At 43.5% G+C, this 19060-nt stretch overlaps 1 protein-coding gene across 7 annotated transcripts in view; it reads left to right on the forward strand.

The window, feature by feature from the left end:
* The first annotated feature begins 6166 nt into the window (after positions 1–6166).
* The window catches only part of LOC146176383 (uncharacterized), a 76314-nt gene continuing 63420 nt past the window's right edge, over positions 6167–19060 (forward strand). For 2 of the 7 annotated variants that reach the window (XM_084582729.1, XM_084582730.1), the window contains exons 1-3: positions 6449–6622; positions 14949–15011; positions 16310–16482. In XM_084582729.1, the coding sequence (XP_084438855.1) occupies positions 6583–6622; positions 14949–15011; positions 16310–16482 (276 nt within the window). In that variant the 5' untranslated portion in view covers positions 6449–6582. Of the gene's footprint in view, positions 6409–6448; positions 6623–14948; positions 15012–16309; positions 16483–17813; positions 17936–19060 lie in introns of those variants that run through there. The other 5 variants (XM_084582731.1, XM_084582732.1, XM_084582734.1 and 2 more) reach the window with 5 other exon arrangements.

The following is a 19060-nucleotide window of genomic DNA, read 5'->3' on the forward strand; positions in this document are numbered from 1 at the left end:
GCAGAGTGTTGTCGTTACGGGCTTCGCTTATATTTTGGGGAAGCGAGATAAGGATCCAGACCTCCAGGACCTTTTGATCCCAAATTAGGCACGCTGCTCCAAGTTCGGCATAGTACCAACATATGGTTAGGTTAAATCGAGACTTTCTAGCTCCGCATGGTGACCCATCATTTAACGTATCCCAACACATAATGCTGAAGACTATGTGTAGGATAATAAATGCGCAAAATAAAAGATTACCAATTATGAGAGCAGCAAGAAGGACTTACGTGCGGTGAAGGAAAACGAGAGCTTTCAGCGCTTGCGTGTCTTTACCCTTGAAGCCGGACATAACCTGTACGCAAATGTTTCTAACCAATAAATATTTGCGCAAAAAACAATGGCAGAGCCAGAGAGCAGAGAACAGCGCAACTAGCCACTTGGTAGTTTTCACACACACACATATATATATATATATATATATATATATATATATATATATATATATATATATCACCAAAAAGCTACATTTGGCGGGCATATGGCCTGTTCAAGATATTGTAGTTGCGCAAAAACCACCCATAAGACAAGGTATAGGACGACCTACAACCTGAATACTGATGTTATTGTACAAACCATGCACACATTTGGGTGAAAAAAGACACCTTTAGAGCATACGCAGCTGAAGGTCACGCAAGTGACAATACGTAGACTATACACTAATCTAGGGTTTGAGGCACACGACTATGCCTCAAACCCTAGATTATGTTATCAAGATAGGCTACCTCAGTGTTGTACAGCACAAGAAAAAACTCGCTGATACAGCCATTCCCTCTTTTCTTTATAAAATACGCTTCATTTAGTTTACATGCGAGTGAATTGCGGCTCTTGCCCATCTCCTGCAGCCATGTCTGACAACCCCTGCAAGTCACGCAATGCGGAGCCAAATTGGACCCTTCCCCTTTAGTTAATAATCAGTTATGTTCCAGTCCACGATCGTTCACGCAGCGTCCAGTCTGGTCTACATACATTTTCCACAAGACAGCGGTATTTAACAGTTAGCTCCGACGGTGCACTCCACAAAGGGCTAGCATGTTTTTTGCCACAACCGGTCTTTTTTGCTCCTTGTTTGGTAATACAGGGGCATAGCTTTGCTAGATTGAACGGTGTTGTAAACACCATCGACACTTTGTACTTGCCCGCGACATTCTTCAGGCTGTGCGACACCTCATGGAAATATGACATGGATACCTTTCCTTCAAGCCCATTGACACGCTTTTCGCTTCATCTTTTGCAGCAGCGTCTCAGCCATAGCTGACACGATCGCACAGGGGAAACCGGCAGAGGATAGCATGTCCACCTGATTATTAAAACTTTCCGGCATTCTGTGCGGACACGCTTTCAAGAAGGTGGATTCTAGGCACAGTGTGACAATCCCCCTCCTAACTATTTTCGAGAGTGCCGAACTATAGGATAACAGCCCTTTGTGGGCCCTCGGGCGATACAGCAAGCGAAAATTGTTTTTGAAAAAATCATGTGGATGTCTAAACATTGCAGGGAGTCTCCCGAAGGCATTTCATGAGAAAAAGTGAAACCTTTACCATATTGTCTAAATCCTGACACGTCATAGTGTGCATTTTGCTGTCATGTCAGAAATGTTGCACCAGCAAGTATGACAACACAACCTACTGGAGCATATGGTTTGTTCTTCAAAAAGCTTTGTTAGGTTCCCTATAGCAATACTCTCGTGGGCTTGTTGCTGCAAGTAGGACTAAAGTGTGGATTTCTTTCACTTTTGTGTGATATTTCAGTATCGATCATTCCTTTGCTAACTCCTATTGTTTTCTATTAGGCAATATTTATCTGGAAGAGAACAAACCCCTGCTTATGGTCTATAATGTAAAAAACAGAGTTTTTAAGCATTGTTGTCCAGGTGACGTTGTATTTCTACGTAGTTAATGTTTTCATCAAAAGTGCAGCGGCATTATAAAAGGCTATTTTTGTTTCTCCTGCTAGAGCGTGAACAAATATCAGCGGACTTAGTTATTTCCTTTTTGCTACACTTGGTCTGGTTATTTCGGAAATGTCAAAATTTTCACGTTTTAGGTGCGAAACTGCCATATTATAGAAAGTCTGGTGCCAGGTGAAGTAAGGTCTGTCTCTGTGCTGCTCAGCCACTTGCTCTCCTCATTCAAATATCTATGTCTTCTCAATCGAGTGCCAAGTACTCAGTATCAACGCAATCCATACATAATTCGGAGTTTATATTTATTTTTGATTTAGCGAAATATTTACATGTGAAGCGTTTTACTTTTTAGACGCAGTTTAATTGTTTAACTACTGCTCTGCGTTAGCAACATGGATTGCATATTTGACAGCAAACTCAAAGAGGGTGCCATTCTGAGTAAGTGAAAGAATCTATTGTCCACTTTTTGTGTGTTTTTTGCCGAAGCTCAGAAAAAAACACATTACCTGCATGAGGTTTTGTCTTTGTTGCTTTCTGTAATGGTATAATTGGCGCGTTTCTCACTGAAAAGATATTTATCTGCATCTCTTTACACCACATGACAAATAAGATTTATGGTATGCAAAGATCATGTGACCCCGGCTGGGTTAAATATTAGTGCATGTTTTTGGGTGGCTTGAAGGCCCTATTTTATTTGATACAAATATATATTACGATGTGGTGTGCCGTTGGTTTCAGTATTAATTACAAGAGAGTAGACACCACTTCTTAAAGACGCATTTATTGTCGTCGTTTAAGGCGGAGGGCGACATTTATCAAGACTCTCAATAAAGGTTAGCCTTCGTCGTTAATGTCGACTATACATTTGTCTCTAAGAGGCGTCTATTATCTTGTGCAGAATATATTTGTGCTTTAGGATTTCTACAAATGACTGTTCTACTTTTTATTCTGCATCTCATTAACCGTACTAGCTCCAAAGAAATATATTCGCTTCTTTTGCATACCCCCTGGGTACAAAAAATCACAAAAGCTGCTGAGTGTAGCCTCTGAAAACTTCGCCCAGTTCACGTTTGAGACTTAGAAGCGAAATTTACGGCGGTGTAGGGAGTACCCAATTCATGTCATGCCGGGAGCTGGAAAAATAATCGATTTTATCACCGCGACGGCATTGCATAGCACGGTTTTTTCGTATAGTGAGGCATGAAACCATGCTTTTGGCGGAGAATCCCATACGAAGGGCTGTCGCTTGTCAGACATTTGCCACAAAAAATGCAGCGCATAACAACGGGAACAAGAATCAACACGCAATTCAGGATGGACGCTGACAATCAACTTTGTATTGCTTTATAAACCTGCATGTATATCTAAAACAATGGTCCACCCAGTATGATATGCCAACTGGCAATGCGAAAATGATCTCAAGGAAGTTCCTGTATCTATTCTGTGTCCCAACAAAAAAACACGAAAAAAGAGAGCATTGTTATTTTTAACAATGACCTACCCAAATCAATACAAACAGCGGTACGTGCGTTGAACTCCTCAAACTTTGGGGACAGCGACACGTTCTCGCGACATCAATGAAGTTCTGGAGCCATGTAGCATATATGCGTTACTTTCCTACTGGATTCTAAACGACTATGGTAAAGGATGGAGCATCAGCTCTTTAAAGCTTCCTCGTTCTCCTCGCCTCCTCTGTTCTCTCTCTCTCTCTCTAGTCGCCACATGCTTCAATGCTCCTGGATGACAAACTTTCTTCTCCGGATTGACTAAAGCGGGACGCTAAGCTGGCAGTGTGTGTACGCCGAATAAACGCCTCCTCGGTACAGTAATATGGCGAAATGACATCCGCATTCTCCCACTTTATGCTTTTAGTGGTTGGACGCACCTTTATCAAGCCGCAAACGAGTGATTTCATAGCCTAGAAGCAGTGTGTCAGACTTAGGGCGCAAGGGTCTCGGCGGATTCGATATCCATCTGACCATTGCGTAAACGTGGAGCTGCGCAAGTTCAAACCACTTTCTAACTCGAACAATGGCATATACTCTCGTGAGGTTACACATCCGCAAACAAATCAGCGCCCGGCCGTGCAACCTAGCGATCGCGGGCTTAACCGCGCTTGTGATTTGTGCCCCATATGGTGCCTTATGAGCCGCTGTGAAAAAGGTGCCAATTCGAAGGTGTTACAAAAATGCGGTTACCCTGTCCAACATTTTGTGACAATGTCGTAAGTCTTACCGTATGATTCATGCTTTAAAAAGTGCATGATGTATGTGTAAGGGCTCATTTATTCGATTTGTCACTAGGCAAGAATATTATCACTCAGACGTAGAGGTGACTGAACGTACGCTTAATGAACCATGCTCGGAACATCAGAAAAGGTCAACAAGGCAAGCCGTTACACATAATGTCTCGTTCGAGTGAAATCATTGTATAAAAATGTGTTGTTATTACTCATGAAGTCATTAAAGCTGAGAAGAAAAATGTTCTGGTTGCACCTATGTGGGCACGCGTTTCAGTTTTCTCTGCTGTGAGCAGCTATCATTTCTTAAAAGTGACAATGTTTTATAGAACTGATTGTGTCCTTTTCTGGCGGTAAATGGGCTGCTTGAGAAGAACAAATCTTGTTAGAAGTTAGCGCTCGTGCTGTAATTTATATATTATATTCATATCTCTGGCAGCGCTAATATGTATTAAAGCCACGAACTAGCAAGACCCAAAATCCACATTACTGGCCAAAGAAAAATAGACTTTATCAGCATTTCAAGCGAAGAAACTTTTCTCTTTAGGCGGCGAGGTGCTCTGTTCTTGGGTAACATTCTAAGAAAAACGAGGGGCGTATAAGGGAATTTTGGAAATGAGGATTTGTCCATACTGCCCGTGAATGCGCAGTGCCATTACTAGAAACTTTCCATGTCCGTTCTAAATTGACATTTAGAGCCACTGGTTCTTAATATTCTGGTAAGGTACATTTATTTCTTTCGCTACATGCTTCACATAATACATGATTCGGCCACGCATTCAAGTCTTTTTCGCTCTATTGCGATTCTCAAGTTTTTTCGATTCTATTGCAAGAATGACCTCTCAGTAAATGAAAAATTTTGGAATATTTTCAAACTTCGAGCAATATTCATTCTACAATTTATACACATCGAAAAGGTACTTTATTCCTCCCTGCATAACTTATACGCTCGAATGTTAATTTCTTGGAAGGCTGATTCAGCCGAATTTCATAGGTGCTCAACAGAACCAAACAGTAGAGCATGGAATATCCTGTTTTCATGACAACGAATTCGTATGAAACCCATGGTGGTAAAGAATTTCGGAAAGCATTATCAATATAAGAACAAAGGGGATGAGCAGCTATGTGTAAGGACATAATTAGATGATGAAGAATCTTCTTTGCTGGATTCCACTGATATTGATGCATAAAATGCGGTTCTTAAAGTGTAATTCAGGACTGCTTTTATTTGTGAAAGAAATTTAGCCGTTGTTTATTGTATCCTATTGGCGCCATTTTGTATGTGATTTCGAGAAACAGAAAAGACTAAGTCGTTTGTTGTGAATAAAACATTGTAGTATCGGAAATTTTATGGAGCTGTCGTCCAAATGTTTTTATCTCTTATAAATTATCCCGAGGATTGCTCGTTGACAACTGCACACACTATGCGAGACATTTATGTGCTTAGCTTTAGGGAATGCAACATAAATATTAATCAGCCTAAAAAGTATCTTAAATGAGATTACGAGTGAATGCTTATACCGAGTTGTCTGCTTCTCAGTTAATTAATGAAGAGCGCGTTGCGGTGCTCCATGCGTATCATAGTGAAAAGAATGACATTAAAATGTTCATATTCGTCTTAGAAAATTATTTTATTTTCCTAAAAAAAAGCGCCATGTGGTAACTGAAACCGCTGTTAAAAGTGACTACCGGTAACGTTTAAACAAGCCAGTAAAATATCTAAGCTGAGGATGATAAACGCGGTATATTTCAGAAACTAATCATTAGAAACCAGAAACATAAGATACGTATAGAAAAAAACGGCACATTAACTAATTCCAGTGAGCTTGTGCTACATGACGGAGCGACTCTATGGGATCCGACGCAAATATAATAAAGGAGAATATTTTGCCTAATGAAAAGCCTCGATGAATATAGCGCAATACATTTTTCATTCGACAATGACGAGGCTCTCAGCCGGAATATAAACGTAACCGCGAACCAGCCTTTTAATTTATTCTCCCAATACATACATTTTAAGCAGGAATTGGGATTTCACAGGTTTTGATAGTACGGCCTAGTATCCAACGCCTTGAAAAGTCGCCTCCTTCCTCCCCCGCGGCTAACCTCTTAAAAAGGGCGAGAATTTTTTTGAACGCTGCAAACGAAGAGAACCAAGACGGCAGGCACATCATTTTCTAGAGATCAAATTCTTGGAAAGGAGTTTCTCTGGTCTTGATGTGTGGTAAGTAAATGATGCTCCGACGTTCTTCATACACCACCACCATGCCGTAAGCACTTGAAGCTTGGTTTCTCTAATATATCATTTCAAACGTGATAGTAGTACCAGAAACAAGGCACGAAACGTATCTGGAAGTTTGGAGTTTAATATTGTTACATATATGCCCTGCGTCGCTGCATGTTGAAGAAGAGGACGATCGACAGTAGTGACGCAAAAGGTGCTACGTGTCAATATTATTAGAGATTTATTCACCGTCACTGCCGAGAGTAGGACTGAGTAGCTTTCTGTGTTCTCAATGAAGGCAAAATTTCATGCTGCAGCTTTCATGCCCGTTCACACGAGTGCATATATTAAATAATCTTATTGGTTAAAGGGATGAAATTGGAGGAGGAGGATAAACATTTATTTGACGAGGAAGAAGTCAGGCAGCAGGGGCTACCGCTCTAGGTGGCCAAGAGTCCTTGGGCTCTGGCGACCTGGGTTGCACGCTCGATGGCCCGGAGTTGGATTTGCGGGTCAGAGCTGAGCATAGCGGCCTCCCACTGCTCGCATGTGGAGAGCTGCAGATCTCGCGGAGGGCTATCTCGGGGACAGGCCCACAGTATGTGGTCTAGGTTGGCCCTCTGCTGGCATAATTTACAATATGGGTTGTATAATGCAGGGTATGCATGGGCGTAGGTGACAGGATTTGGGAAGGAATGTGTCTGTAATATTCGCCAGGTGACCTCCTGCGCCTTCGAGAGCGATTTGTGTCCCGCAGAATATAAGCTACGTGTTTTGCGTAGTATTGCGTAATTTCTTGATATCAAGCCATACGATCTCTCGCCGACCTCATGAGGGGTTGTCCCACTGCCCGGCTGACGAGTCCTCGGGAGAAATTGTGGGCAGCCTCATTTCCCGGAAGACAGGAATGTGCTGGTGTCCAGATCAGCTGAATGGGACGGTTTGTCGTCTGAGAAGCAAGCAGCAATTTTAGTGATAGAGGGGATATTCTGCCTTTGCTGTAGTTCCTTATTGCGGTTTTCGAGTCGCTAATAATATGTAGGGCTGAGGTCGAGCTTACCGCAAGGGCGATTGCCGCTTCCTCCGCCTCCTCCGGGTAATTTGTAACGACCGAGCCGGCCGTGAGCAGTTGACCTTGGAAATTTACGGCCACAATCGTGAAGGCACTGCGGTCCGCATGTTCGGCTGCATCGACATAGACAGTGTCTTGTTTGGAGTGGTATTGCTTGTGTAGGTTTTTGGCTCTCTGTACTCGCCTGTCTGAATAAAATTGGAAAACTTTCCTCGGCGACCGTATGCGCTAGTAGTGCTGCCTAAATAAAAAATTTGAGAATATTGAAGAACATGAACTGCAGAAACGCCAAAGCGTTATCGTTGTTGCTGCTGTAGTTACCTCAATAGGCGCTTTGTCGTTCTGCTTTTTCTCTTAATTTCGGATTGTATTTTGTTTCGTTTTGTTGTTTGTAATTTTAACTTTCTTCGATTTTCATAGTTTTGTCAACGCCCTCTTGAATCCTTACACTAGACAAGGAGAGTCATGGACACTTTCGCAGGTAGTTAGCGTGTAGTAGAGGTTAGCGCGCTTTGCTGAGACATGGAACGATGATGGCTAGGGTCCTGGCCTGGACACTATAGTGTCACTTAATGAGGATAAGCTCTCGTGGCACGCTTTGGTGACACGTAGTGATGACACGAACTGATGGCATCTCTCCAGAGCCAAGAAAAGCTTTCTCATTAATGAATTGCGTTATATATTGAGGTGAGGGCTTATTATTCATTTCCGCCTATATGTAAGCTCAAAAGCCAGAACATTAAGAGACCCGTTGAGCGATAAACAGGCCGCCGGCTTTGTCTTTTCCATATATGACGAGTAATAACATTTTCAAGACCTGTAATCGCTGCTGGCATTGGTCTATTCCCCCTGTGTGTCCGTCAATTAATTTTCGCATTTCATTTTTCTCTGTGACTGTTCCGACCCGATAGCACGTGCCGTTTTGCAAGCCATGTATAACCTGCGGTTTGGCTGCGGTGTGGCTGCATAGTTTCACATTGTTTCGCCGCTTTAGTTAATGTTTTTCCAAATCTCATTGTGTATTCCAACGTTTCTGATCATCCGTGTTTATGGAGCGTACTGCAAGAGGTGTATTTGCTGTTTGATTCCTACCTGCTCGCTTTTCCCCTGGGCTCCCATTCTGACTGACCAAGAAACTATTGTAGAACGATTTGATTTCCATGCTGTTATCTCCACCCTTGCACTGTTCTTTGTATTTTGGATTACTAGGATAAGACGCACTCACAAGTATGCGAACCATGCCTCTCTCGACGTGTACAAAGGCTTGTTTATGAGTTAAATATTCATACTCTGCCCGTTGATCCGTGGTTAGGGAAAATGGACATTTTTGCGGCTAAGGTAAATTACCACCTGTATAATTTTACAGAAGCCATTAAGGATTGTTTCATCTATTGTAAAGATGCAATAGTGTTCTAGGTTGTTATGCAAAAAGAGTTGAAACAAAAGAAGACTGATTTTAAGACCGCACTCTAAGATGCCTTAATCCAGCATTTGTTGATGAGCCTTTATGTATATTCTCTAGCTGGATTACACAGTCTCTAGAAAATTTTCTGTAGTACTGTTCATCAAAGGAAATCGTAAGTTCGAACCCCAATAACACTCACTCTTAGTGATGTGCTTTGCATTGTCTCTTGTTTATAGCTTTGTTAGCTAGGTATGCCGCATTGAATCGTGTTTATTCTGATGCTGTTTTTAATCATCTGTACATACTTGAGGTACATAGGAAAATACCATAGTCTAGGAAATAAAAAAAAAAAACGCCCGGCGTGGCGTAGTTGTCACCGCGCTTCGCTGTGTATCGTAAGGATGCTGGTACACTGTAATGCTGGTTCGATTTAGAGGAGACATTCGTTTTTCATTATTTTATGCGGCGGACACTCCGGATGGACACATCCAGTGAATGGATACGAAATTCACCCCGAGCCTAGAACTTTAATAAATAAAAGTGTCTGTAGCGTGTATTGTTACAAGAAGAGGGATGAGGGATATACTGGATACTCGAATACGCAGCAAGTGTCTTGCTCCCCATACTAACGTTTTCAAAACGAACAGCGCGGGCGTTCTCGGGAAGCACCTGATTGTGTTTGCGCTCATTTCAAACAAACATCCTTGGCGGGGTAGAGAGGGGAGAAGTGTGTGGAGAGATCGCACATGCGGCTTTTAACGCGATAAGTTAAAGGCCTTGTTCACCAGACAATCGGCCGTTGGCGTCGACATCGGCGTCCACGTGCGACCGAGAAATGACGAGTATTTGGCTGGCAGGTGGGTAGCTGGCAGCTAACACGGCCGCCCAATGACTTAACATAGGGCCGGCTGAAGTCACGTTTGGCAGGAGCTGATAATTTGGGCCTTTCGTTTTATATGGTAGAGTGATATCAGGATCGACCGGCCAGGACCCTTGCATAGATCTGATTGAGGCACGTACCACGGTCCACACAGGCAAAAACGTAAACAGGCAGACATTAGGCCCTGGTAGGGAAGTGTGTCTCGTTCTCATGCCATCATACAGCTTGGTTAAAGCAGGGATTTATTTGTCGTATGGTAGCCTACACTATCGTGTCATACCTTTAAAGGTGGAGCTTAAGAGACCTCCAAATTATAAAGTGATAGCGTTAAAAACCTAGTTCCCCTAAAATCTGGTGTGGTTGCCGGTGACCGCCGACTGGCGCTGGCGCTGTAAGTGAAAAATCTCGAGCATGGTGCTGGCAGCTGGCATGGCCGAACACTGACTTCAAGTAGGGTTGCCTGACATTACGTTTGGCATGGGGTGCCAACTCGGGTTTCTCGTTTCATATGGGAAGGTGATATCAGGCTCAGTCTGCCAGGACCCTTACATTCACGTCAACCCTAGGCGACGCAGGTACGTGCATACAGCTTGGTTAAAACCGGCCGGTAGTCAACGATGTCGTGTCATACCCTTAAAGCGGGAGCTTACGTGTCCCCCACAATTTCGCTTTCTTCGTTCATTTAATGTCAGAACCGAACACTAAATTTGAAGTGAAGCAGTCATGTATTTAAAATAACATTTTTATTGCTAAAGTAATACTATGCCAGGTTTCGGCCCGTTGCGTAGTCCGTGGCCGCAGTGACGAATGTCACAGCTAATGCTTTCACTCCATATTCGGTTCAGTAGCGTTGAACCCTTCTCATAATTATTTTCCTTGGTTCGCATTTTTCCTTCCTGATGGCAATTATCTGTTTTATATGCTGCCCATTTATTTCACTGCGTGGTAAACAGTTTCAGTTTCTTGGTTTTGCCACCCCACTGTCCGCTCTTCTCGCTTTCCTAAAAGCAAATGCAAAAAATCGATACAACAACCGACACAATGAAAATCCTGAGCCATTGGTGATGCCGTCTGGAGGCAGTCACATAATATCTTAGCCCGGGAGGCTAGGATATGTACAATATGTACAATAGCGTACAATATGTACATATTTTACACAATGTACCATATATACAATATGTACATGTTGTAATAACATACATATCCTAGTAACATACAGAAGAGCAAAAACATGCACTCGCTGCATGCACTTTACGCCGCAAATGTTCTGTGATAAACTGGGACAGCTTTCGCTCATGTCTCGACAGTATGTCTTCAGATTCGCCGTCATTCCTTGTTGACCGTATACAAAGAGCACTAAACAGCGCTACGACTACTACCTGGATTGATGTAGGTCGACCGGCACCAGATCTCGGCCTGCTTAACCTGTGGGCAGCCCGCCGTCAAGCTGAGCTGGCTGCTACACGAGACCCTACTTCGGGGCAGGCACGTACACGACTGAATTATCTCACCGCGAAGGCTCGGAGATATGAACGCGATCTATCGCGACGCCAGTGGCATGCATGGTGTGAACAATTTTCTGATAAATCATCGAATGCCTCACTATGGCGAACGTTTCGTGCAATGGAACATGGTCGTCGTTCTACTGACGCAGCAGCAACAGCATGCTTTGCGGCTAATCTGTCGCCGGGTGATTTCGCCAAAGAAGCTGCTCGAAAATTTTTCCCAAAATACGATATACTGCCTCCTTCAGCTGTAAACCTTAATTTGGCAGGTATCCCTGCAGACGCATGGAAATTACCATCTGCTGCCGACGCAGATGGAATTGCGAGCCCCTTTTCGATGTGCGAGCTGCTGGCTGCAATTGACGATGCGAAACGGAAAACAACGCCCGGCCTGGACAAAATTCAGTATGAGGTTTACAAGAACCTCAGTACTGATGCACTTCCTCAACTACTAGACACCATAAACAAAGTGTGGCTTGATGGTGTCGTACCCGAGAGCTGGAAAACCGCTGTCGTGATCCCTATTCCCAAACCTGGGAAGCCTCCAACGGACCTCGCCAACTTGCGACCAATCTCCTTAACATCAACGCTTTGCAAGCTTGCAGAGAAAATGCTAGCCACACGACTTTCTTGGTGGCTTGAACAGCACGGTTTTTATCACCCTGCTCAAATTGGATTTCGTCCATACATAGGTACAGAGGACGGGTTGGCTGTCTTGGCCTCAGCAGTCCTGTCATCTACCCGCAGCCGCGATGTACGTACCATATTAGCAATGGATGTTGAAAAGGCATATGACAACATCAGTCATGCTGCAATCCTGAATGCCATTGACATGCTCCATCTCCCTCCGAGAGTACGCACTTTTGTCGCATCATTTTTGGATGGACGAAAATTTGCAATACGTCTCAGCGGTGACACTGTTGGTTCATTCGTTTCACTACGTGGCGTGCCCCAGGGATCAGTATTGTCTCCGACGTTATTCAATATTACTTTCATCCCATTGGCGTGGCGCTTACATGATATCCCTGAAATCAAGTTTTTGCAGTACGCAGATGATATCACGGTATGGAGCACTCACCATGATCTTCTCACTCAAGAGGCCGCCCTTCAGTCAGCATTAGACGTAACCTCTGATTACGCCTCCTCCATTGGCCTTCAACTTTCTGTGTGTAAAACGTCATACACGTCAGTCGCCAACCGCTGGGGACGCCGTAAACTTGCCTCAAATCCAATTCGTCTCTCTCTATCAGGCACCCCAATACAAGAAAGTTCGAGCCTGAAAATTCTGGGCTTAACAATTCACCAATCAGGATCAGCGACTGCTTGGCTCTCTCAGGCAAAAAAGCAAGCACTTCAAACTATAAGTTTAATGAGAAGAATTGCACCTAAAACGGGTGGCGCTGGCTCGTCTGTTGCACGCCAGTTAGTGAGGGCGGTTCTGCAGCCCCGTATTGTTTATCAGGCCCAGTTCCAGCATCTTACAAGGGCACAATGGGATCGCCTTGAAGCCTTAAATCGAGAAGCTATGAGGACCATAACATGCCTTCCACGAATCACACCGGTCGTAGCGTTACAGGAGAATGCGCAGCTCAACACCATCGATGAATTGGTGCAGCAGCGCCGAGATGCTCGCAGACTCAAGGCCACTTTGTCGCATTCCACGCAAGCACTGAGGGCGTATGCAACGTCACACATTATTCTTCAGCCACCTACGCCAGTTCTCCCTCCCTGGAAATTTATACAGTTAGGAGACAACAAGCCAACTGACATCCGCAGACCGACGTCTGCCAACTCTGCATCGTTGCTACGCCAGAGATTTGAAGAGCAAGATGCTAACCTGCCTCAGGATTCCGTAGTAGTGTACGTAGATGGAAGCCTGCAAGGCTGTGAAGCCAAAACGGCAATCCACTGTCCACGGAGGCCTAGCCTGAATCAGACAACTACGTTTCAGCTTTCGGAACCACTTACATCTTTCTGCGTTGAGCTTGTGGCAGTTCAAGAGGCACTCTGCTCCGTGACTTCTATAACCATGCTCCCTACAGCCCACATTGTAATCCGCACTGACGCACTTCAAGCAGTACGTCTGCTCCGACGTGTCAGCCGCTGCCCTAAAATTTGCCAGGACATCCACCAGCTTGCGGCGCGCATCCCACAGTCAATACGCATTGAGTGGGTCCCACGGGATCTGCTGCCTTCCCAAAGTCAAGCTGATTTTGCAACCCGCCTCGTGAACCAAGACGCATCAATCCCACAGCTTCTCGAAGTCGACGACGCTACCCTCCTTTTGTCAAGAAAGGAGCACCTCCGGCGCCGCACACGTGCACTTATCCCTCCGTGTGCGATATCCCTTCCCCGCGGTCTCACCCGTGCAGAGGAGGTTGCGCTTAGGAGGATCCGGGTCGGTGTTGCCCTTACACCAGCTGTAACTAGGACGTGGTCATACTTCCAACACTTATATCCTCGCCCAGGATGCCCGATCTGTAACAACGAAGATGTCGAGGCCGACATCCACCACTTGCTGTGGGACTGCCCAGCACTCAAGCCAACACGAATCCGGCACCTGAGAATAGCTGGCCTTTCAGCGACCAATCCTGCCTCATACGTCACTTGGACGCAGGGACCTCATCATCGCTCACTTCTGGACTTCATAAAATCAGCCAACCTTTTTCCATTCATTTAATCATTTATTCATCCTTCATCTCATAACCTACTGATGCCCTGAGGCAATAAATATCGACTTAAAAAAAAAAAAAAAAAAAAAAACATGCACTGAGGAATACAAACGATGTCGAGTTACGAAATTGCGTAAAGAAAATGGAGGATGGAGGTTTTCATAATGCGCCTGCCTCCACTTGTAATATTGGCTTAAAGTAGGTGTAAAGATATGGGTTCCAGGAAATGTCAAATTTCTCAACTTACGTCTTCAATAAGGTAAACGTTTGTGGGCTTGTGTAATAAGCTCATAGTCTCAGCACTGTTTCTGTACTATTAATACATAATGTGTTAGATTATCATAGAATGGTTGGTTGGTTGGTTGGTTTGTGGGGTTTAACGTCCCAAAGCGACTCAGGCTATGAGAGACGCCGTAGTGGAGGACTCCGGAAATTTCGACCACCTGGGGTTCTTTAACGTGCACTGACATCGCACAGCACACGGGCGCCTTGCTTTCCGCCTCCATCGAAAAGCGGCCGCCGACGCCGGGATTCGATCCCGCGTCCTTGGGAACAGTAGTCGAGCGCCGTAACCACTGCGCCACCCCGGCGTGGCTATCATAGAATGTAAACATCAAAAGATAGCAGTGAATGATTTTAGCAGACATATATTGCTAGGGAACATTTTAGGTCTATACTGAGTTACTTGTTTGAAAGCTGTTACAAAATAGAAGCGTGATGTTTCTTACGAAACTGAAACATGCACGCAGAAAGAAGAATTGCTGGGACAACAGTGCCTTCTTCTTTAAGCCCTTTGAAACTTGATCAGTTAGCGCTGCTATTTCAAATAATAAACATTTGTAGTAGAGGTATAAAGGCCCTCGCAGGGAAGTTTGTGTCATGTTTCTTTTTTTAACGAATGCCAAAAAAAAAATTTCGAGCGTTGGCAAGCCCATGAAATGTTAAAATTTTGCATCAATAATAAAAATACGATAAAGCTCTGACAAGTAAAATTTCCACTTTTCAGGAACTCTGAAGAGGAACCAACGATGGAGAACAATTTCTGCGGTGTCATTATGTTTTATGTACGGTGTGTACTGCAAGGAATTATTGCAAGCTTTGCATTTTATTGTATACATTTACATTACATAGGGTCGGGGAAAGAGACACAAGCAAGCGCCTTGTCACCCTTCGAACTCCATTAACAACGAAATGGCTTCTATTTGTGACACAGAGCCCCAAAATTAAAAAAAAAGGCAAGATCACATAAAAACACATAATGCACAAGTCGTGAATGAGTCAAAACGAGCACGGGAATACAACCGTATTAAAGCTTAAATCTTTGTACAAATTTGAAATACGAACATAACATGAACCAATACAAAACAGAGACCTTTAAACGGGCATAAAAAGTGAAAGGTAGCACTTGTTACACTCTCCAAAAATAACTGTAGAAAATGTTTTGACATTTGACTGTTATAGCACAATATGGTCATATACTGGGATGAAATCTCGAAACGGCGTGAGATTTAATCTGCAAACGCCTTCTCTCTTGGAGGCTGTAAGGTAACTGTGGGAGCAAGTTTAAAATATTTTTTTGCCAAATTTAACATTAGAACAGATGCATTCAAAAATTAAATGCTTCAACAGTTTTAATCGAAATGTTTTGCCAAGCTTGGGTAAATTTTTCATTAGCAAGGTTTCCCAGTGTGCTCAAATGAAATCGGCCAGCAGACTACGAGTATATGAACGCTACATCTTTGTTTAGGCGGAAACTCAGCTGCGGAGAGCGCATGCGTCTAAGTAGCGATGAATGCTGCGGAGCTTAACGTGGTGAGTCACGTGATACGTTATACCAAGGCTAAGGCGGAACTGCTGTTAAATGAAGAGCAAATTGCTGGCAAGGCGGCCTTCGGCTCGGCTAGGTTTTCGCTTTGAAATGCTTTCGCTTTGAAAAACCCGAGATTCATCAGGAGCCTAGCGTAGCGACTAGTGAAGCTTCGTTTTCACTAGGTCTAAGTTTGAGAGCAACTGGCTCTGATTTTCTTTTTTTGCTCGTTTACTGCAGCAGGCTCTACAGCCGCCTCGATGAAATCCAAGAATGCGGGTATCAAACTTCGCCAGATAAATCTGTTTCAAACAAGTTAAAAAGTAGAATCCTTCCTCTGCCTTTCATATCGCAAACTGAAAAAAGTTGCACATGATGAATTTAGTTTTAATTTGATATTAGGTGATTTTAGTCTCTAATTAGGGACAGAATGTCAGTTGAGTGCATTTTCTACCTTTCAAGCATTCCTTGGTTGTGTGCTGAAGAAAAACAACAAACAAGGAGTTTAGCACTGAAACAAGTAATATCATTTTCTGTTTATTTTTTTATTAAATTTCCAGTGTTCTTGATTGGTAGGACCTGCTGTGGCAATGAAGACGCCGACCGACATGTGCGTGAGGCAGAAGACGGATCGACCGACTATGGGGATAAGAAGAAAGCAGAGCCGCACGAGAGTGAAGACTGGAATGAAGAATTGATTGACGATACTGTTATTGCGATCGAACTAATAAAGGTAACAATATACAAATGCCAATGTTCACTGACTAATCAGATATTAACGCCAGCCGACGAAAGAATGATGGAATCTTTATTTGTCATGGGGAACGACTCAGTGTTTTAACATTGATTATACGTACTGTTCTCCAGCCTTTACTCAATATACCAACGCTGACATTTTTGCACGTCCTTTTTCTATAAACATTGCCGCCGCACGTTACAACAATCCTGAAACATTAAGCTTAGTGACCGATTGCGAAAATCACTGAGCCGTCTTGTCGGATAAAAGTCGCTTCCTTTGTATGGTAAACACACAAATTTCATAAATCAGCGCTTAACACGAATATATAACTTAGAGCGAAGGTTTAAGATCATCAACTTATAAACAATATTTTCTTTGAATGAGTAGAACATGATAAATTGATTGTAAAGATAAAACATGAGCGTTTAGGCGCTCTCGGACAAGAATATCGTGCGTTAGGTCAGGTACTTCTCCGCAGATGGCGCGATCTGTTGGTTTGCACGTTGGAGTAAACTGATTTTGGAACGAGTGCCTCTTCTTCCTTGGATGTGGCTCAGAAGACAACTGTAGGGTGATAGAGTGGCCCTGATGAAACTTGATGAACTCGATGGTGCTCACTCATAGTGCGAGAATGCGTTGAAATTTTAGATGAGGGGTGATTGGCTAGCATAGAGCAATAAAGACAATAAAATCGGCTTTATAGCATAGTGAGCTCTTGCCTGGGCCAGTGAAGCTGACCAGCTCGTTCTTGAGTGCGTTCAAAACCCAACCACGCAATATCTTTTTCACAAATGTTTATACACGTGTTAGTTACACCCCAGGTCATGAGGTGTGCATACTTGTTCATTATAGCAGTGGCGCAACGGTACATACGGGTTGTGACGTGTTTTGACGTTTTTGATGTAGGAATAAAGCGAGACTTGCAATGAATGCAATACAACTAAATTTCACTAGCAGGAAAATCCGACAGGGGCACAATGGAGCAAGGGCTTCTGGCGGGCAGTTTTGGACTAGCGATAGTGCCGACGAAGTAAACGTAAAACAAAGCGAATGACATGAGAACTGAAGAAGCACGAGTAGTGTAATAGTCATTGACCAGGTCTACACAGAAATACGTTTTCCAAGGTTATATAAGTAAATTCGGAAACTACGTACCGACACACCAATCGCTAGGGAGGTCGTAAAGTACGGAAGGATGAGCATTATGTTAATTTTTAGAAAATTGCTGTCACCCCTAGGGATGAAAAACTTACATTCATTTGATTGCTGCAGGGTCGACCTGTGGGGAACTTTTGATCTTGCGCTTTTTTATTTGTTCATTGCAGATATATTTTTGCTGTTGGCGATGAGAAGCAACAATACAATAGCGGTGCAGGAGACAGTCATCACAGTCCTAAATATTGAATGCTAAAAATTGCTGCCTGTTAAGATAAAAAATGCTCTTTGGGTATGTTTCTTATTGTACCTGCTTCGTCCGCCCATAGGTTTGCGGACGTGGTTTTAGAATTAACAGTTTTGAATGAAGACCTGCGTTTACCATGGCAGAAGCGATGATGAGCTTTTAGTTTATTTAAGGCTTTAGAGAAACTATTCTTATAAAACCCAAGACCATTCGTTACTTTTAGCAGATCAGCGAGTGCAATATCACTATTTGAAAAGAAAAGCCCCCAAAGTACCCCAAACCAAAAAAAAATCATGCTATTTGTTAAGTTAAGGTGCACATCGTTTTCGTTTGCTACAGAATGACATCATTCAGCAGGCAGAGAAACTGGTGACACAGCACAAAGCACGTGCTTTGGTACAGTTTGGGCCCATGGTGGTCTCATGGGGGCTTTCCAGTGATAACTGCAATGGGTGGCGGTCACTGGACCCGTCTAGATGGCCTACGTGGTGCCCATATTAACACTGCAACCCCAGGCGCCGCCGGCAAAGACTGAATGGCCTATGAGGTTTCCGTAGCAGACTAAGTCGATGTAGACAGCCCAATAATATAAACCTAATTTGACATTTCGAGATCATTCATAATTGGCCCACTTGGATTTATAAAGATAGGCTAAATTTCGATGTGCCTTCACCTTGGACAAGGTGCCCGGCGTTAAGGGCCCGAAAAAAAAAAAAAACACGAGGCAGCTTTGCAGTTGGCCACAGGGTGCCTGAAACCGTGTCTCCTATGGCACATCCTTCTGCTGAGCCGAAATGTCTAGCGATAGGCTTATCTGCATGCTGACTGAGTTCATATTCTTTATGAAATGAAATTTCGCTAACGAAAGAGTAGTCTTCGTTTTCAATAATTTACCAGAGGATTTAGGCTAGCTCTGGAAACCACATAGTTTGTATATTTTTCTGCTTCTAAAGGTATTGTACTGCATATATATGTACTACAAAGACAGGCTAAACTATGTTTGCTGCTCTCATATGGAAGCCGACAGAAGCGTATATGCATACAGAAGTAAAATAGAGAACACCGCTTTTAGACCGAAGACACTTTCTCACAGGCGCTCGAAATCAACTTTTTTTTTGCTTCCTCGATTAGTAATTCATAATACATTTCGCCTATTTCATAACAAGTAAA

The sequence above is a fragment of the Amblyomma maculatum genome, chromosome 10 (assembly GCF_055883805.1).
Source record: "Amblyomma maculatum isolate TAMU_Amacu chromosome 10, ASM5588380v1, whole genome shotgun sequence".
Classification (NCBI taxonomy): domain Eukaryota; kingdom Metazoa; phylum Arthropoda; class Arachnida; order Ixodida; family Ixodidae; genus Amblyomma; species Amblyomma maculatum.